The 22,636-nt window shown below is 37.0% G+C and overlaps 1 protein-coding gene across 1 annotated transcript in view; it reads right to left on the bottom strand.

Moving 5' to 3' along the window:
• Faf1 (Fas associated factor 1) overlaps positions 1 to 22,636 on the bottom strand; it is a 305,459-nt gene that overhangs the window by 216,761 nt on the left and 66,062 nt on the right. The window contains exons 4-5 of the mRNA XM_027402460.1: positions 11,103 to 11,305; positions 239 to 330 (exon numbers count right to left, since the gene is read on the bottom strand). Coding sequence (XP_027258261.1) covers positions 239 to 330; positions 11,103 to 11,305 — 295 coding nt within the window. The remainder of the gene's footprint in view (positions 1 to 238; positions 331 to 11,102; positions 11,306 to 22,636) is intronic.

The following is a 22,636-nucleotide window of genomic DNA, read 5'->3' on the forward strand; positions in this document are numbered from 1 at the left end:
TCTAAAACTAATCTTTCAGGATGAATATTAGGTGGTTCTTGCCTAAAATCCCAGCATTTGGAGAAAATAAAAGCAGGAGGATCAAGAGTTCAAGGCCATCCTCAGCTACATAGAATTTAAGATCAGCCTGCACTACATGAGACCCTGTCTCATGAAACAAACAAGCTAAAACAACTTTTAGGCATTACTTAGCTAATCACATAACTTAATTTTATTTCTAGTCAATTAAGAAACTTACACTGTCTTCCACATCTCCAGTCTTCCAGCCTTTTAACAGCATTTTAGGCACAGGTATCTGAAGTTCATTTTCTAGAATCTGTTTAATCTCTCCTGTAAAATAAGAAGAGACCAAACATAACTAACAAGGAAACAGTCAATCATTGACTATATCAGGACAAACATTAATATCTGGTATACAATATACAGTCAACGACATTTGACTGATGAATACATGCTTAAAAACTCACTACTCCAAATTTAAAATGTCCTTCATCAAACAATATGCTGTTCCAGTGAAGAACTTGGGCTTCAAAATTAATGACAAAAATATTCACAACCATTCTTTTTAAGAATTTGAACTGAAAACAAGCCAATAAACAATACTATTAGGAATATAAGTGAAACCAGATTATGTGACTTGGAATAATGTAATGCTTGCAAGGTAGGCACCAGCCACAATATAAGCCAAGCCTAAGGCAGGTTTTGATATGTTAATGAACCAGCCCTAAGCTGTGAGCCCTAGTAACCTGAATAATATAAAAGTTGGAACTTTGGAGACGGCCCCCAAGATCTCACTGCAGTGATCCTAACACAGCATCTCAAGCCTCTGTACTGACTCCCACGAGCAAGGAAACTTGAGATTGGCCACATGTGGCTCTGGCCACCTACAGACCACTGCTGAATTCACACATGTCTGCCTGCCTGTCAGCACTAGCTGCTGGCCAAGGCTTTCTAGGACCTCTGGGCCTGCCACAGATCAAAGGTGTGCAAGATGGACACTAGTCTAAGCTCTCAAACTCACTCCTGAAGCACACTCATCCAAAGTGGGTTCCCCAATGGAAGCCTGTAGCATTTCCTGTCCATCCCATTCCCCTAGGTGAGATGTCTGTTTACATGAGACTACCTCAATCTTTATAATATCAACAAATTATAAAGAACAGTTCTTTGTTTAAACACAACATATCCAAAAGGCAAATCTCATGAGGACATTCTAATTGTCAAGTGCCTTACAGCCCACCATATCTGCTCTGCACAAATATCTACCATGCAATCAGCATATGCCAAGGGTAGTACATAGAGTACAAAACGTAAGATACCTCAGTATAAGGGAAGCACATTTTGAGATGAAAATTTGGATTAACACTTTGCTTGGGAAAAATACAGACACTTGCTTGTTCTTACTTTATCCTCTATGAAATAGAATATATAACTTTCCCAAGTTCATCTACCCATAGTAGCTGACACAAGAAGAAATACTTTAACTGAAAAAAACTAAAGGCAATATATACGATCTAGAAGACAATTTAAAATGTGTTGAAACATCATAGAGTTACAGAAGAGGGAGAGGAGCAAACTACTGAATCAAATAGCTAAAGGCTTTACAAGGCAGTCAAAACTTAAATCCAGCATGAAGTGTAACTGAAACCAGTCCAAAGTACTGCTGGGCAGCACAGGACAGACAAACCAAAGAGCTTCATTTACTGAAAACAAAAGACTGAAAGGCTGAAGTAAAATTAATAAAAGTAAAGGACAAAATAGTGATGACCGGTCAAGGAAATACAATTTTCCCATTAATTCTTAACTTCTTTTATAGGAACCAAGTCTACTTACAATATGCATGAGCTAGTTTCAGGCATTCACTCCACTGCTTTAAGGTGATCTGAATTTACAAACCTTTCTTATATTTATCTGCCTATGATGGGTTGCTACTAGTCTATATAATTTAAAATGACACATAATACCATTGTTTTTATATTAAATAAATAAAAGCAATTGAATATTAAAACTGGGAAAATAAACCTATTTTTAAGGAGAAAATGAAAGAAGAAAAAGAATTTTATGTTACACAAGTTCTATAGAAACACAACTGCTTAATCAGCACCACCACAACAGAGTCATTCAGGCCTTGAGAATTTTTTTTTTTTTTTTTTAACTTTCTTTAAGGAAAGACTGGGACAATAAGATGGTTCCATGAGTAATGGTATACTTGTGGTCAAGATGGAAGACCAGAATTTAATGTCTGGCATCCACGTGGTAGAAAGACAGAAATGTCTCTGATAAATTGTCTTCTGACCTATACACATGCCATAGTATGTTTGTACCACACACATACAAACACACACTAAAATGCAATTTTTAAAAATTAAGTCCTTTTGTGCACTCTAGGTAGTAACTAGGCTTAAAAATAAAGGAAGAAAGAAACAGGGAGGGACGGAAGGAGGGAGGGAAGAGGGAGAAGGAGGAGAGGAGAGGGAGAGAGGGAGGGAGGGAGAGAGGGAGGGAGGGAGGGAGGGAGGGAGGGAGAAGGAAACCTGGTTCAACACTGCATCTATAAAAGTACAAATCAATCTTGGTTTCCAAAAATGTCACTGCTGACAAATATTCTGTTTGTGGACAGTAGAAAGGTAAGTCGCGTTTGTTACCCAAACACATATAAACACAGTCTTTCCTTTCATGGGTAAAAGTGCTATTTACAGAACTGTACTTGTCTGGCATATGCATCTACAAGGCTGCACAGTGCTTTCCTCTTAAAACTTATCTTCACCAGATACTTCTTACACTCTTGAAAACATTCAGGCTTCCTGACTTAAAAAGGTTTTTAGTAGGAAAAAAAAAAAAAAGTAGTAGTAGTAGTAGTGGGGGAGACAATGTCCCCGCTATTCTTTGCAGAAACTCTGGATAAGACCAAATAGAACTAAATGCCTTTGATCCATATGCCGAGAGGAACAGAAAATAAAACCAGTTAACCAACTTTTCTCACTGCTTTTCATAGTCTCTAATTCTGTTAGAATTCTCCCTTTTTCTGTGAGATGAACTTTGTTAGTGTCCATATACGTGAGAACACCTGAGCTTTATCTTTCTGGACTTTAATATAATATCCTGTATTCGCATCCACTTAGCCCCAAATGATAGGATTTCATTCCTTTCTACTGAATATTTCCTTGTGTCTCAACCATATGTTCTTTTCCTGTCATTTTTAAAAATTTAAAATAAAACAATTTAAATCATAACTTTTAAAGTCTTTTTTTAGTGTGCATATGGTGTGGGCAAACATGCCAAAGCATGTACACAGAAATCAGAGGTCAGCCTCATCAAAGTTTTCTCCTTTCACCCTGGGAGAAAAAATATTTTCTTTTCCTACCTAATATCCCTGTCTGATCTTACTATTAAAGCAATGCTGGTCTCAAAAACAGATTGCAAAAATGTTTCATCTTTCTCTATTTGTGAAGGATTGGCAGTAATCTTCTTAAATATTAGACAGATTCAATCATAAAGCCATGTACCCTTGAAGCTTTCTTAATGAGAACTATGAACTTTCAGTTCAATTTTCAAATTTGAGGAGCACATTAAATATTTACACAAATACATATATTGCAAATACATACTTATATATAAATTTTCTTATACTCAATGTCACATCTTCAGATATCTTTCCTTCCCAAAATGAATAATCTATGTTCTCTCTAATCTTGTTCATGTTAGTAAGATTACTGATTTTTATTAACCTCAAAAATGATGAAGTTTTCTTCCTTTATTACTTACAGATTTTCTATTTTATTAGCTTCTGTTCTTAAAAATGGTATTTTCTTTCTGTACTCCTTAATGCCTTAACAGTTTTATGAAGCAACAGTTGACAGAGTAAATGGTATAAACTTAAAATCAATAATCTGATAAATTTTAACAAATTTACCCAATAATGAAACTACCATAATCAAGGTCACAAATTTACCTCCATTTCCAAAGGTTTCTTTGTTAACTCCTCCTGCCATCTCACTTCCTCCTCGGGGAACCTCTGAATTGGACTCATACAACTACAGAGTAATCTGAATTTTCTAGAATTCTATTTGACTTCTTTTACACAAATTATTTTCCAAGAAGCAGAATTACAGTATATGGACATTAAATTCATTTGTGTCCAAAGGCCAATACACACACACACACACACAAACAGTTGCTTCTTGCTTAGACTATCGTAAATCAAGTTGTTATGAACATTACTATTCCCACCTTTAATAAACATATACTTTCATCTTTCCAAAGTAAGTACCTGGGAAAGAAATGACCATTGTATTTTTAACTATGGAGAAAAGAAAAAGAAAAACCTGCCTGCTTTCTACTAATATAAAGGATCTTTAAGTTCATCTTTTCTTCAATATCTGATTTGCATATACAATATGCTTGTCATCTCAAGAATCATAGTCTTCATCTTGGATATTAAAAGTTTCTTTTGATAGGCTAGTTCCACTAGTCATTATGGACCATTTCTTTGCATTTTGTAGATTAGAAATCTAATGGCAAATTTTGTCTTTTTGGAAGCTCAATATCTTTGCATTCCTATAAATATTCTTGAGCCTTCTATTGAGTTACAATTCATCATTTTTAAATAGTTCGATTACTTTGAGTTTTGCTTTTGGAATTTTGTAAATAAATTTTTCTGTTTTTTAAGACGAGAGTTTCTCTGAGTAGCCCCCCCCCAGCTGTCCTGGAACTTGCTTTGCAGACCAGGCTGGCATCGAATTCTCACAGAAATCCACCTCCCTCTGCCTCCCAAGTGCTGGGATTAAAGGCATGTGCCATCACTGCCTGGCCAGATTTTGTAATATTTAATCTAATGCTAATTATTCCCACAAACATTTGTATCACAATTCAGTCAGAAATGTTTTCTCATTTACCTTGTGATTCCTCTTTTGACCATAAAACAGTTAGTTAATTTCTAAGTATTTTGAGAATTTTCCCTATATGGGATGTGTTTATTTCTCCACTTCTAGGTGGTTTTTAAATTGTACTATTACTTTCAGCTATTTGTTTATGATTATGATGTAGGTGCCCTTAGATTACACCTGATCTAAGTAATTTAGCTAACACTGAGCTATTCTTTACAATTGCCTTTTTTGTAATCTGCACTCTATTTGGAAGGGTCTAATCAAACACATATCACACCACTTTTCCTTTACAGGTCTACTGGGTTCCCTATTTCTTTCCCCACTGCCTGAACCCAGTACTTTTTGTTGTATGTACTTCACTTCCTACTCTTTCTACTGCTATGTCTTATAATTCATTGATATTTTCTTCAACTGCTAATTTAATTCATTTGAGTAATTATGTGTGTGCATGCTTATTGGGCATGTGTGTGTATATATCATGAACATGGGAATTTGGGTGCAAACACCTGCATGCCCACATGCAGAAGCCAGGGAAGACATCAACTGTATTCCTCTATCACTCTCTACCCTATTGCCTTGAAATCGGGTCTCTTATTGGACTAGAAACACTGCTTCAGCTAAGCAGGCAGGCCACAGAGCTCTTGGGATTATAGGCACATGCAGCTATGCTCTCAGCTTTTTTACATGGGTGCTGGAGATTCACTCAGGTGGAATCTCAACTGAGCCATCTTCTCTGATTCCTGAGTAAAACTTTAATGGCAAATCTTCTGTGTCTAGTATATAAATTTTCTCTTAGTTAAGTTTCAGCATTTTGTATTAATGTTCTTATTAATGTCTTGATATGCTTTACATTATTAAAAAAAAACATTTTCACAGGACTTGTTTTTTGTTTTTTTTGTTTTTGTTTTTTGTTTGTTTGTTTGTTTGGTTTTGGTTTTTTTCGAGACAGGGTTTCTCGGTGGCTTTGGAGGCTGCCCTGGAACTAGCTCTTGTAGACCAGGCTGGTCTCGAACTCACAGAAATCCGCCTGCCTCTGCCTCCCGAGTGCTGGGATTAAAGGCGTGCGCCACCACCGCCCGGCTCACAGGACTTGTTTTTAAATACAACAAATTTGCTAGTTCTACTATCTCTAATATTTATAACATGCTTTTATTTTCTGTTATTTCTTTGGGTTACAAGTGACATTTGTACCATCTACTAGTATTACATAGTGTGTGAATCAATGTCAGATATGGAAACTTCATTAATGACTGTCTTTAAAAAGTACAGAAGTTGGCAGGCACTTACATCTTTGTGTGTGTGTGTGTGTGTGTGTGTGTGTGTGTGTGTGTGTGTCAGACTAACCTGTGAAATGGCTTTACACGCTTTCCTCAGATGCATCTAAAGCAGTGGTTCTCAAAAGTGTGACTAACAGGTTCCTGCGGTTCCTTGAAACTATAGTACAGAAGCAACACTGTATGAATTGCACGTGACTTATAACAACGTATAGTACTACTGGATGAGTGAATATTGTATTCTTTAACACTGACATTTGCATTTTTAAAAAATCTACCTTCCCTTCAACATGAGCTTCATTATGTAAAAATAGAAGTGGGATTATACAGATCACTGTCAGTGTGCAGCTCCTTTCTCTTCTTGCAATGGTGTCAGATTCATCTTCACTACTGCCTGCAGCATTAGTCTGCTCTCCTTGATTGCTAAGTAGTACTCCTTACAAAGCTATACCCCAGCTGTCTATCTATCTGTTGGAAAGACAGCTGAAGTGTTTCTATTTGGGGATTATTACAAATAAAGATACTATGAACTTCTATCTGCAAGTTATCTGTATGTGTATGTTTTCATCTCTTTAATAACTACCTGGGAAGAGAACTACCTGGTCATATAGCAACATGTTTCAATTTATAAGATTACCAAATTATTTCAGAAGTGTTTTGCCATTTTGCATTCTTGTCAGCAATGGTAAGTCTTACATTGCTATACATTCTTTGCAGTCCTTGGTATTCAGTTTACATTTTAGCAATCCTAATTTGTACATTAATATATCTCAATGTGACTTAGTTTATATTTCCCCAATGACTAAAGGAAATGAACATATTGTCACATTATTATATTCTCCTTAACAAAGGATTTACTTGATTCCTTGTCTATTTTACATGATGTCTATACCTCCCCGCTCACTGTAGTATCATTCACAGTAGAAAAAAAAAAAAGTGACCTAAATGCCAATCAACAGACGAATGGGTATTGTTTAATGTAATATATGTATGTATATAATATAATAGTATTCATCATACATTCATCAAGGACAAAATTCTGTCATTTGCAACCACAAAAATAAATATAGAAGACATTATGCTAAATAAAGTAAGCAAGCCACAAAATGACAATTATGCATAATCTTGCTTGTATGTGAAATCTAAAAAGGAAAACTCAGAGAAGTAGATAGTAGGTTACTATAGTCTAGGAAAAAATTAAGGTTGAGGAAAGAGTCAGGGTGAGGAAGGAGGAACTGTCAGTCCAAGGAGCAAAAGTTCAATTAGGTGGGAATAAAAACTATGCATCTTAAGATTATGTTCAAAGTCCTACTAAGTTAAATGGCTCTGTACTTTGGTAGTACACAATAGCTGACACAGAGTTCACAATTTGAGCATAGACCAATCAATAGTAACATACAACATTTACTGTCAATATTCCTCAAAAGTAAAATCTGTAACTGTATGCTCTAACCTGTACAATATCTTTGCAAGACAAATAAGACAACCACGCTTCCCTTTCTGCAATTACTAGTAACAGCAACAACATCGTCCTCCCAAAAAAAAAAAAACCTACTTGTTGCTTATTATCCACAAAACATATCTGAAGCTCTGGACTGGTTAAGGCATCTGCCAAAAATTAACTAGCTAATCTGACTCACAGGATTGAGATAAAAAGTGAAATTCACAGATTCTGGACAAAATATGTGTGGCAAATGCTTTAAATGTTTATATTTTCAAGCTCATTCTTTTAAACTAAAACACTATTCAATATAATAAGCATTGTTTTTAAAAATAAATTAAGGGGCTCAACAGATGGCTCAGTGGTTAAGAGCAGTTAAGGCTGACCTTCTATAAGATGCTTTTAGAGGACCTGGGTTCAATTCCCAATACCCAACCTACATGGCAACTCCAGTTTCAAGGAATCTGACACCTTCACATAGACATACATGCAGGGAAAACACAAGTGCACATGAAATAAACTATTTAAAAAGTAGATTAAAAGCAGGTGGGCAGAAGAGACAAATGATTAACTTGATAATAGATCTATTGTTCCCTAATACATCCCAGAAATAGAACTAAGGCCATGCTGAATGGATCTAGCAAACACAAGTTTGTTCACAACACTGATAAAACAAACTTTTAAAGAAATAACTGGCAAGGTTGGGGATTTAGTTCAGTGGTAGAGTGCTTGCCTAGAAAGCACAAGGCCCTGGGTTCAGTCCTCAGCTCAGGGGGAGAGAAAGACAAAATAACAAAAACGACAAAAGAAAAAAAAAAAAAAAAAAAAGACTGGCATAAAACCTGAAGACACAATAATACATTAAAAAAAAAAAATGACCTCAAAGAGATCACATTATTTTACACAGAAAGTAAATATTATAAAAGAACAAGTCCTTTAAAATAGCTTTAAATTATTCAAGATTAGAAAAAGAAAAAAAAAACTCAGATGTTTTAGGTATGAAGCTGAAGAAGTAAACAGGACAGGAAAACCATTAATCAGCCAATGCAGCTACCACTAGGTGTCAGTCTGGTATAACTTTCTTAACTGAGTTTCGTCTTATTTTTATATCTTCTTCCAACTAAAATGAAAAAAAAAAGGCATTATCTTATTGAGCATCTCTTTTCTATAGAAAAATTAACATTTGTTCAATTCCTCAAAACAGTCCATAACAATTATACTGCAGATCACAAAAATTACAGTGTCTATTTTCAAATGTCCTATTATGGGTAAGCTAATCTATATAAACACACATACCTACACTCTTTTTAGGCAGCCAATCACTCAATAGATATGACTGTGGCAGATACTATGAATAGAGAAAGAAATTTTAAAATGAGACCTTGTCCTCTAAGGATGAGAAGTTAACATTCAGAAGGAAAACCTTAAACACAAAGAATTGCACTTTAAGATCCATTTATTTAAAAAAAAAAAAAAGAAAAAAACTTTTCGTTTTTACATACTAATCCCAGTTCCCACTTCTTCCTGCTCCCCCCACCTTCGATCCACCCCACCCTACTTCTCACTAGCTTGGATCAGCTATTTCCGTGTTTTTTTCTCTATCATGGTCTTGACCCCTTTACTCAAATTATCATTCCTGCCTCTCTTTGACTAGACTCCCGGAGCTCTGCCCAGTGCTTAGCTCTGGATCTCTGCACCTGATTCCACCATCAGTTACTGGATGAAGGACCTATGATGACAATTAAGGTAAGGCAATCACCAATCTGATTACAGGGGAAGGCCAGGTCAGGCACCCTCTGCACTATTGCTTAGAGTCTTAGCTGGGGACATCCTTGTGGATTCCTGGGAATTTCACTAATGCCAGATTTCTTCCTAGCCCCATAACAGCTCCTTCTATCAAAGTATCTCTTTCAAAACAAAAATCCATTTTTTAAAGTATTCAAATGACTACATCCATGGAAGTAAAGAACTGCATCACAGAAGGAGATTCTACACGAAATCCTTAAGCCTAAGCAGGTTTCCTGTAAAGTAAAATAAGGAAATTGTGTTTTAGAAAAAGTACACCAGTCTAAATATGGAAAATATAATGAGGAAAACGATCATATGAAAATTCCATAAATTATTTTAGTTACATATGAATGAAACCAATTCCTGAACTGTAACAAAGAAGATAAAATAGAGACTCAAACAATAAGTGACAGAACTTGTAGAATTTAGCAAATCAAATGAAGTGAAAGAAAAACAAGTCCCAAATATTATTCACTCGTATGCCTTGCATATTATGCCAAAAGTAAGCAAAGACTGGTATCTATTTCACTGTGGGAGAATAAATGTGGTACAGAACAAATATAACCAGACTGTCAAGAGGTGCATGAGTAATACATATTACATAGTAACAGTATTTGGCTTATAATGCATTTTGAATGAATTATGAATGTAAGAATAGCAAAGAAATAGAGGCCATGAACTAAAAGAGAGAGTAGAGGGAACATGGGAGGAGTTGGAGAGGGAGAGAAGAGGTGAAATGACATAAGCAAAGTACTCATGTATGAAATTCTCTAAAATATATAAAACTTTTTAATTGAAAAGGTATTATTGCCAGGCAGTGGTAGCACACAGCTTTAATCCCAGCACTCAGGAGGCAGAGGCAGGTGGATCTCTGTGAGATTGAGACCAGCCTGGTCTACAAGAGCTAGTTCCAGGACAGCCTCCAAAGCCACAGAGAAACCCTGTCTTGCAAAAACAAAACAAAACAAAACAAAACAAACAAAAAAAGATATTATCAAGAAGCAGAGCTTTTAAGGGTTAATTTAGTCAACAAGGGCCCCATTTCTGTGAAAGATATTATTATTAAGATGCTTAACAAAGAAAGGCCATTCCTTTTGCCTTTTCTGCCTTCTGCCATATAAGTTCATGGTACTCATCCCCTCCAGGGAATACATCAAGTTCCATCCTAGAAGCAGACAGAAGACATCACTAAACTTCGAACCCACCGATGCTTTAATCTTACGACTTCCCAGCAGAAATATAAGAAAATTCATTTTAATGGTCTTCATGAAAATTAATCATGTTTATGTAAGTATAGCAGCACAAAACAAATACAACAGTATAAAAATGAGTATGTTTTAGTTGCAGAATTGGTATAAAATGAAGAGTATTTTCTGAAGCTCCTAGGTGTTTAGTCTACAGCAATCCTAAAACAGTATATGGAACTGTGAATGCAGCTTGGCAGTCACCTGCTTGTCAAGTGTGTACAGTGCCTTACAGTAATGCTTTGTATTGGAAAAAAGCACAACAATGAAAGTGAGTTAAAACAGTGTATCAAAAATTATTCTTGAACTTACCTTAATTTCACCACAATATATACTCAAATTAGAGTACAATAACCCACTTCAATGTGCTTTTTCCCTTCTTGTTGATAGTCAACTCAAAGGATAATTACGTAAACTTGGAATTTGCCTAATGAGTTACCCACTTATGAAGGCTTGACAAGGTGATTCTTACCAACAGTACAGCTGTCTTCAAGTACCACATCAACATTTCTGTCTCTGTACTCAACTCTGAAGTCCAGCATTCGAGGCTGCCTTTCTACAATCTGTCTGGATGGCATTACAGGTCGGAACGCTGAAGATGAAGGGGTTGGAGCTGGAGCGGGGTGACTTGCTGGATCAAATGGGGGTCCTGGCATGGTCTCACCTCCAAAGTCACTAAAATGTTGACAGGAAAGAAAAATTATCACTAATTTATTACACAACACCATCAAGGATCTTCTCCATTGGCTTGCATGTTCATAGCATCAATTTGCCTACGCTTATGATAAAGCCAAGTTCTCTTTCTTCTAATAAGTCCTTAACAATAGCCAATGGCCACATTATTTTCTCTCCCATCCTCATCTATCTATTATTATAACATTTACAACTGGATTTTTGACTTATGTTGCCATGTTAGTCAAGCATCATTTTAAAATGAGAATTAAAGTGTCTTAGGCTGGGGAGATGGCTCAGTGGGTAGGAGTTCTTGATATCAAACCTAATGAACTAAGTTCCATCCAAAGAACATATGGTAGAAGGAGAGAACGAACTCCTCAACTACAATTTAGCTTGAGCAACTGTAAGTACCTCTAACAATCTGCTCACAGACTAGGGGGAAAAAAAAAAACTGTTCTCAAAAAGTGTGCATACAGTGACGGTGTGATGTCCAAATCTGCCTAAACTATTATAAAAGAAGCTCAAATAATGAAAGAAAGTGTGCTACAATGGATGGATTCATATAACTGGGTAGAGATAGCTCTGACTTTCTTACTTTTTCTCTGAAGTCCCCCTCCTGCTTCCACCAAGTGAATAGGTAAGTGAACCATCTGATAACCTCCATTACAAGTCACAGCTTTCTCTCTTCCTCTTCTTTTCACCCTCCTGTGGATAGCTTGCTTACCTATACTGTTGTTTTTCTCTTAAAAAGTCTAATAAATCCTCAAGATTTTAGAGAGAGAGAGAGAGAGAGGGGAGGGAGAGAGAGAGAGAGACTTGTAGACACCCTAGATCTTTTTTTTTCCTCCCGAGACAGGGTTTCTCTGTATTGATTTGGAGCCTATCCTGGCACTCGATCCATAGACCAGGCTGGCCTCGAACTCACAGAGAAGCCCCCCACCTCAGTCTCCCGAGTGCTGGACTTAAAGGCGTGCACCGCCAACACCCAGCACCCTAGAGCTTCTAACAAATAATTGTGAACATATTCTTATCCTCTACGATTAATTTTCAAAGCACCATGACAAATACAAAGTACACAGTACCTGTACTTCATTTTCTTAAAATTTAGAAATTCTAGAAATTCAGATACTATGCTGGTGGAGTCCCCGGGCTCCAGTTATGTCAGTTATCCCACTCACTATCATAACAGTCTGGTCTGAAGAGTTCCTAGTAACTTAAACATTATACAGAAAAACATTGCATTGACAAGAGTGAGGAATGACCTAAAGAATGGAACTGCAGCCAGGCGTTGGTGGCGCACACCTTTAATCCCAGCATTCGGGAGGCAGAGGCAGGCGGATCTCTGTGAGTTCGAGACCAGCCTGGTCTACAAGAGCTAGTTCCAGGACAGCCTCCAAAGCCACAGGGAACTCTGTCTCGAAAAACAAAAACAAAAACAAACAAAAAAGAATTGAACTGCAGGTAACTCCCAAAATTTGATTCGACACACAGGTGCTGGAGAGATCAACAGATACAGGCATTACAAAAATCAAGGAAGTGAGCAGAAGCAAGTATGTACATCTCAGTGATGGAGCATATGTCTCATGCAAGAGGTCCTGGATTCAATCACCAGTGTTTGAGGGGAGGGGAAAAAAAAAATGACAGTACTTCCACCTTGGTGATGTTCCTAGAGTCCAATAGTGAAAAGCAACTCAAAGGCCTACTGCTACACTTTGCATTTCCTATCAACAACTAATTAAGAAGGAAAGAAATCACTCAATCACTTAGATTGAAATGAGGAAAGCTAGATATATAAAATACGCTGGAGCAAAACAAAACCAGACTGCTATATATAATATACTCTCAGTAAAAGATACATGTGAAAAGCAGCAGTGACAGAAGGTGTCCCATTGTGGAAAAGTTCAGGCTACTCACAGGCTAGCAACTCAAGAGATAGCCAAACATACAAATGTTTATCGAATCATAAGCAATACAAGATTGACGTTTGTCAAAAACATGAAAATATTTTATTCTAAGGTGAATGTTCTCCACACCCTAATTGGTGAAGACAAGACACTGGCTAATTAGCTCTTTTCTACTTTCTGTCTGGGGTTACCCATATAATGAGGTCATGCCAAGAAGGATAGTAAGGCCTGGGCACAGCTAAAACTCAACCTGGATAGAAGAGATTAATGTTGAGGCCATGATACACAAGACTCTTATAATTGTTTAGCAATGGGTAACATCTGTCTTCAATGAAAAAAGACTCTTTGAAATATAAATTGTCTTCCCCGATTCCAATGATATTTCCAGTATCACCATTCATAAGTTTAGCAAACACTTTATCTATCTATGGTTTCCCACACATCATATGTCTAAGGAACTCACTTCCACAGCAGAGAAACTTCGACAATGGGCTCGTGTATGAATGTGATTATTTTCTCTTAGTTAGCTTAAAAGAACAGTGACTTTCTAAACACCCAGTTGATACAAGATACGAGCTCCAAACTGAGAGCTCACTCTTAAAGAATATGGCATATTCTTTACATTAATGACAAAAATATCATATTCATAAACTACCAGAAAAATGTGTTACAGGAGCTGAGCAATGGTAGTAGCTCCTTTGACTATGCCCGGGAATATCACATTTTTGCTTTCTGCAATTCAGACTATGGTGATTCAGAGATTGTAGATCTCAGAGGTATATAATGTTCTCACAGCACTTCTACTGAATCAGAATGTCAGCTGGTGCTGAAGCTCCAGCAATGGAGACATATTAGCTAGAGTCCGTCACTATTACCAGTTCTGATTATCAAGGGAAAAATCCTTGGGTTATTGTTATGCAGTTGACTCTGTTTGCAGCCCAGAAGACTTTGTGGACTATAACCAGTTAAGAGTTACTGGAAATTTACAACTAATAAAAAACAGATTCCTTAAGGATACAGATTTTTTTTCAAAATGAAGATTTGTGGTGTTCTACCAGGTAAAAAATATTAACAACTAGGATGTTGGCTAAAGAAAAGGGACACAGACTACTAGAAAAGAAAAGATAATCTGATATGGACTACAGTTTTATGGCCACTGACAAAACCAGGACTTTAGTAGCCCAAGTACATGTACGTACACACACACACACACACACACACACACACACACACACACACAGTGCTTTCAGTCTGAACATTAATACTATCAGTAAGAACTTAACAGCAGCAAGCATTGTGGTGATATATTATTTATGATTTATTAAAGCTTGCATGAGGATTCAGAAAGGAAAGCCAGCCTCAAGCTATAGAGATCAGGCAGTGATGATGCATACCTTTAATCCTAGCAGCTATAGAAACTAGACAATAGTATACTAACAATAGTATTCACTTTAATATCAGCCACTAAAGTCAGTTTTTTTGTGTGTTCTTAATTTTTTAAACTGTGTGTGCATGTGTCTGTGTTTGTGCTAATTTCTTTGCTGCTGCTGTGTTAAAATACCCTGACAAGCACAATTTAAGGGAGAAGGGGCTTAGTTTAGCTTCTAATCCCAACAAGGACGTCAAGGCAGCAGGAGCCTGAGGGAATTAGTCACATCCATAACCCAGAACAGAGATCAATGAATTTAAGCAGGGATTCCTATGTGCAGCTCACCTTCTCTGTTCAGATCCTCCTCCTCGGGAGCATGCTGCTCACTTGTAGACTGGATCTCCTCAGATCATTTAACATAATCAAAATAACATCCTACAGAAATTCTCAGAGGCTAACTTCAATGGAGATAATCAATGGTGTACCCAGAGTCTTGCTTTCCAGGTATCAAGTTGGCAAATAATATTACCTATCACAATGTACACGTGTTTGTGTAGACGTGAATGCCACAGTGCCTGTGTGGAGGTCAGGTCAGAAGACACTCTGTGGAACCAGGGTTCTCCCCTGGCCTTCAGGTAGGCCCCCAGCTGTCTCTCCATCCCCCTTGTGTTTCTTTTCACTCACACTAGTTTTCATTTTCTCTGTTTTGTCTTAGTATCTACTGTTTGCTCTTTCAACCTCTTCCCCATCTTTATCATTGATTCCCTACATGAAACTCCTTCAATTTTACAAGATTGAAATCTCTCACCCAGGATTTTTGGTTATTGATCCTTAACAAACATGTCACAAAAATTTTTTTTTGCCATTTTTAAAATGACTAACATACCATTTGACTTCCTCCTACTACACTTTTTTTCTTTCTTTCTTTCTTTTTTTTTTTTTTTGTTCTTTTGGGGGTTGGGGGGCTAATTGTTTGTTTGTTTGGTTTTTTGAAGCCACTACAATTTTCTAATCAAAAATTATTTAAAAAATAAATAAATAAAGACACTGGGAAAAGGCAGAAGTGTAGGTAAAACCTAAAATTTAGAAAGGAAAAAAAGAGAAGACAATATTAGGCTCTGAATTCCTGTCTCCTCCTTATATTCCTTTCTCTTTCCAGCCATATCCTGTCTTTACATCCCTAGTGCTGGGATTAAAGGCATGTGATCCTAAGTGGTGGGATCACCTTTGTGTGAGCTGTGTTTTTAAGGACTGGATCAATTTCATGTAGCCAGTATGGCCTTGAACTAACAAAGATCTGTCTACCTCTTAATCCTGAGTCCTGGGATTAAAGGTGTGTAACACCACTGCCTGATCTCTACTCTACAGTTTGAGGCTGGCTTTGCTTTCTGAATACTCAGGCAAGCTTTAATAAATCATAAATAACATATCACCACATATTTTTTTCTAGTTTTGACCTCATCATAGTTTTGTTTTTGTTTCTTAATGGTTGTTATACAAATTCAGGTGTATTTGAATAAGCAAGAACCAACTTCGCCTCTCAAAAGAATTGAATATATCTTTTTGAGGCAGGAATTGTGAATATTGGGCTTTCTTTTTTAACTCCATTGTGTGCTATTAATCAATAGCACAACAGGAATTAGACTTGACCAGTCACTGAATATGTTTGTCATATTGGTGCATTTAGAGAAAAGTTTTCTCTTTAATGTGTTCTTGGGGGAAGGGTTTTATAACCTGAAATTTCCCCCCTTATTCTACTGCTTAAAACTGTATCAATCATTGTGTAACAGTGTTGTTGAGTATGTAAAATATACTGTCATACATAAAATACGGTTAAAAACAAAGAATATCATTTTTAAGAGATACTGATAAGGGGGCATGTATGCAGAAATGTATTTCAGGACTACATCTCAGCCAGCAGAGTGCTCAACTTTCTCTACAAAGCTTTCAGGCTCCAGGGGGGTAAGGAGGAAAAGGCTAGGATAACAGAACTCTGTCTGCATTTGTTTTTTATTCCAACTTTCAGAAATTCATTCCAGGGCAAAGTGTCTGGGTACACCTCTCAAATAAAACAACATTTGCTTTCAAGGCCAATTTATAAATCAATTCATATTGCTTTAATAGACATTTTACTAAACTAGAATGCCTGGGTACTTACACATTCTGAAGGTTTAACATTATATATTCTGAAAGTTTAACGGAAGATTTGAAAATAAACCTGTCTTTCCTAAATGTGATTATGCTAAGCAATAAACAAATGAGTATACTACTTACTTTTCTGGGTCATAAAATAAGTAATTGATAAATACCACTCACTATTAATTTATAAAGCTTATAACATCTATTCTCCCCTAGTATAAGTAATTAAATATTACTTCCTTCAAAAAAAAAAACTATCTCTGAAAATAGTATATGAGGTGCTGGACAACATCTTCAATAAACTAATAACAATATACAATGCCCATATACAAACTTGATCTTTGCTTACAAGTAAATGAATGAGACTGTAAGTCATAGTCATTAAAAACATATTGTGGTATCTGTATGTTACCTAATGAGACAGTCCTAAAAGAAAGGCAAGAGGATGTGCTGAACCAGAAGATACTCCCTAACTCCAGCAACACCACACAGTACCATCTGGGTCAAGTCACTTCCTGCCTTATTATCCTTAATTAGTAATAAAAGTGTCTGTCTTTTTTAATGTCTAACTAAAATATGTAAAAGTAAACTTGGGAGACAAAGATAATATATACATGTGCTGAATTTCAACTTTCTTAATCTTAAAACACAAGCTATGACAGATCATGCCTACTGATCTTCCAGAAAAAAGAACAATAAAGAAAGGACCACCACCCATGGCAGCCCCAGCAGTATGGCAGCAGGTAAGACTCCTGTGAGTAGACCGATCCACTACCCTCATTGGACACTGTAACCTCCAAGTCCCACTCAGCCCTCTAAACCCATAGAAACCATCATCTTCCCTACTCCAGCCAACCATTCCCCAAAACACCAGAGGCTGGAGGTACAGGCTCAACCTGCATTGATTGTAGGAAGTGGAGAGTGACTGGCCTCCTAGCTGGACAGGCCCAGTGTGTAGGCCCTAGACCCCAGGGCACATCCCATGCCCCACCCCTACCCATCATAGCCCCAGCAGCAGGTCAGCAGGTAAGACTCCTGCTGGCGGACCACTCCACCATCCACTACCAATTGGACCCTGTAATGAACAAGTAACAGACTGCCCCCCAATCCCATCCTCCCCACATACTCCACCACCAATCCAACCCCCACCCCCTCCACCCTGGTCAACTGTCTCCCTCCACATCAGAAGACCTCAGAGGCACAAGACAACACCTGCACCAACTGAAGGAAGAGCAACCCCCAGAGGCACAGGTACCACCTGCATCAATTGGAGGAAGAATCAACACCTGTAAGTATAATTGTGCCAAACTCAGACGGGTCGACGGTAGTGTAAGAATACATTCAACAACATGAAAGCAATATGTCGTCACCAGAACCTAGTGGTTCTACAACAGCAAGACCTGAAAAGCCCAATGCAGATGAAGCAGAAGAAAATGATCTTAACACGATAGAGGCCCTTAAAGAAAAAATGAAAATTTCCTTAAAGAAATCTAGGAAAAGACAAACAAAAAATTGGAAGAAATCAATAAATTCCTTCAAGAAAGCCAAGAAAAAACAACAGTTGAAGGAAACAGTTCAAGAACTGAATATTGATATAGAAGCAATAAAGAAAATACAAACTGAGGGAATTCTGGAAATAAAAACTTTGGGTAAATGAACAGGAACTACAGATGCAGGAGATGGAAGAAAGAATCTCAGGCATTGAAGATACAATACAGGAAATAGATTCATGGGTCAAAAAAACTTCATATCCAACAAAGTCTGAATACCCATCCAAGAAATCTGGGACACCATGAAAAGACCAAATCAAAGAAATAGGGACAGAAGAAGGAGAAGAAGGACAGCTCAAAGGCACAGAAAATATATCCAACAAAATCATAGAAGAAAACTTTCTCAACCTAAAGAAGGACATGCCTATGAAGATACAAGAAACATACAGAACACCAAATAGACCAGACCAAAAAATAGATTGGCAGGCAGGCAGACAGACAGACAGAATAGATATTCCCCTCACCACATAATTATCAAAACATACTGAATAAAGAAAAATATTAAGAGCTGCAAAAAAAAAAAAAAGATCAAGTAATATAGAGAGGCGGATCTACTAGAATAACACCCAACTTCTCAATGGAGACTCTGAAAGTCAGAAGGTCCTAGACAAACGTTTTGCAGACGCTAAGAGACTATGGATGCCAGCCCAGACTACTATACCCAGGAAAACTTTCGACCACCTTAGACGGAGAAAACAAGATATTCCATGATGAAATCAGATTTAAATAATGCCTGTCCACAAACCCAGACCTATAGAAAGTACTAGAAAGAAAACGCCAACCCAAGAAAGTTAGCTGCACCCATGAAAACGCAGGCAATAGATAAGCTCACACCAACAAATCCGAAAAAGGGAAACACACACACCACCACCACCACCACCAAATCAACGAAACAAAAAAAAAAATAACAGAAATTAACAATCACTAGTCATTAATATGCCATAATATCAATGGACACAATCAATACACTTATAAAAAGACACAGGCTAACAGAATGGACACATAAACAGGATTCGTCCTTCTAATGGCATACAAGAAACACACCTCAACTCCAAAGACAGACAGTACCTAACAGTGAAGGGCTGGGAAAATATTTTCCAATCAAATAGACCTAAGAAACAAGCTGGTGTAGGTATCCTAATATTTAACAAAATGAACTTCAAACTAAAATTAATCAAAACAGATGGAGAAGGACATTTCATACTTATCATAGGAAAAATCCATCAAGATGAAGTCTCAATTCTGAACATTTATGCTCCAAATACAAAGGCACCCACAAAAAAAAAATTGCTAAAGCTTAAATCATACACATCGAACTCCACACATTAACAGTGGGAGACTTCAATATCCCAATTTCACAAATGAACAGGTCTGCCAGACAGAAACTTAACAGAGAAATAAGGGAACTAACAGATGTTATGACTCAAATGGGCTTAACAGACATCTATAGAACAAACATTCCACCCAAACACAAAAGAACATATACCTTCTTCTCAGCACCTCATGGAACCTTCTCTCTAAAATTAATCACATACTCGATCACAAAGCAAATTTCAGTAGGTACAAAAAAACTGGAATAACCCGTTATATCACCATGTCTTAAATTGGAATTCAACAACAACACAAATTGCAGAAAGCCTGCAAACTCATGGAAACTGAATAATGCTCAACTGACTCACCACTGGGTCAAGGAAGAAACAAAGAAAGAAATTAAAGACTTCCTAGAATTCAATGAAAATGAATACACAACATATCCAAACTTATGGGACACTATGAAAGCAGTGCTAAGAAGACAGTTCATAGCACTAAGTGCCTGCATAAAGAATTTGGAGAAATCTCAGACTAGCCACTTCACAGGACATTGATGAAAGCTCTAGAACAAAAAGAAGCAAACTTACCCAGGAGGAGTAGATGACAGCAAATAAACAAATTGAGGGCTGAAAGCAATAAAATAGAAACAAAGAGAACAATACAAAGAATCAATGAGAAAAAGAGTTGGTTCTTCGAGAAAAACAACAAGACAGACAAACCGTTATCCAAACTAACCAGAAGGCAGAGAGAGAATATCCAACTTAACAAAATCAGAAATGAAAAGGGGGACATAGCAACACACACTGAGGAAATCCAAAGAACCATTAGGTCATACTTCAAAAACTCGTACTCCAATGGGTGGTGCATGCCTTATCCCAGAACTTTGGGGGGGGGGGAGGTACTCCACAAAATTGGAAAATCTAAAAGAAATGGACAATTAAATCAAGACCAGATAATTTAAGTAGACCTATGACCCCTAAGGAAATAGAAGCAGTCATTAATAGTCTCCCAACCAAAAAAAAGCCCAGGGCCAGATGGTTTCAGCACAGAATTCTACAAGAATTTCAAATAAAAGCTCAACTCTTTTTATGAGGCTACAGTTACCCTGATACCCAAACCACACAAAGACACAACAAAGAAAGAAAATTACAGACCAATGTCCCTCATGAACATTGATGTAAAAATACTCAACAAAATACTGGGAAACCAAATCCAAGAACACATGAAAAAAAAAAAAACATCCACCATGATCAAGTAGGCTTCATCATGGAGATGCAGGGATGGTTCAACGTACAAAAATCTATGGTGGTCAATGTAATCCACCACATAAACTGAAATAGAAAAACCACACAGATTATCTCACTAGATGCTTTAAAAGCCTTCCACAAAATCCAACATCCCTTCATAATAAAGGTCTTGGAGAGAGCAAGACCTAAACATAATAAAGGCAACATACAGCAAGCAGACAGGCAACATCAAACTAAATACAGAGAAACTCAAAGCAATTTCATGAAAATCAGAAGCAACACAAGATTGTACTCTCTCTCCCTATCTATTCAATATAGTACTCAAAATTGTAGCTAGAACAATAAGACAACAAAAGAAGATCAAGGGGATACAAATCGGAAAGGAAGAAGTCAAACTTTCCCTATTTGCATATGATATTATAGTATATATAAGTGACCCCAAAAAATTGTACCAGGGAACTCCTAAAGCTGATAAACACCTTTAGTAATGTGGCAGGATACAAAATTAACAACAACAACAAAAATAAAAAACAGTAGCCATGTTATATACATATAATAAACAGACTGAGAAAAAATCAGAGAAATATCACCCTTTACAATAGCCACAAATAATATAAAATATCTTGGGGCAACTCTAACCAAACATGTGAAAGACCTGTACAACAAGAACTTTAAGTCTTTGAAGAAAGAAACTGAAGAAGGTATCAGAAAATGAAAAGGTCTCCCATGTTTTTGAATAGGTGGGATCAATTAGTAAAAATGGCAGATCTTACCAACAGCAATCTACAGGTTCAATGTAATCCACATCAAAATCCCAACACAATTCTTCTCAAACCTCAAAACAGCAATACTCAACTTCACATGGAAAAAAAAAACAGGATAACTAAAACAATCCTGTAGAATAAAGAAACTTCTGGAGGCATCACGGTGCCTGACTTCAAAAGCTCTACTATAGATCTACAGTAATAAAAACAGCATGGTATTGGCATAAAAACAGACACCTGGATCAGTGGGATCACATTGAAGACCCTGACATTAATTCATACATGTATAAACACCTGATTTTTGACAAAGAAGCCAAAATTGTACAATGGAAAAAAGAAAGCATCTTCAGCAAATGGTGCTAGCATTAACGGGATGTCAATATGTACAAGAATGCAAATAGATCCCTATCTATCTCCATGCATGAAATTCAAGTACAAGCAGATCAAAGAACTCAACATAAATCCAGTTACACAGAACCTAATAGAAAAGAAAGTGGAAAGTAGCCTTGAACGCACTGGCACAGGAGACAACTTCCTCAACTTAACACCAGTAGCATAGACACTGACAGCAACAATTAATAAATGGAACCCCCTGAAACTGAGAAGCTTCTGTAAGGCAAAGGACATGGTAAATAAAGTAAATAAGACAATACAGCAGCCTACAGAATGGGAAAAGATCTTCACCAACCCCACATCTGACAGAGGGCTGATCTCCAAAGTATATAAAGAACTCAAGACACTAAACATCAAAATACAAAATAATCCAATTTTAAAATAGGATACACATCTAAACAGAGAATTCTCAACAGAAGAATCTCACATGGCCAAAAGACATTTAAGGGACTTTTCAACATCCTTAGTCATCCGGGAAATGCAAATCAAAATGACTCTGAGATACCATCTTACACCTACCAGAATGGCTAAGATCAAAAACACTGGTGACAGCTTCTGTTGGAAAGTGTGTGGAGTAAGGGGAACACTCCTCAACTGCTGGTGGGAGTGCAAACTTATACAGCCACTTTGGAAACAGTATGGCAATTTCTCAGA

This window comes from Cricetulus griseus, chromosome 2, assembly GCF_003668045.3.
Source record: "Cricetulus griseus strain 17A/GY chromosome 2, alternate assembly CriGri-PICRH-1.0, whole genome shotgun sequence".
Taxonomy (NCBI): Eukaryota; Metazoa; Chordata; class Mammalia; order Rodentia; family Cricetidae; genus Cricetulus; species Cricetulus griseus.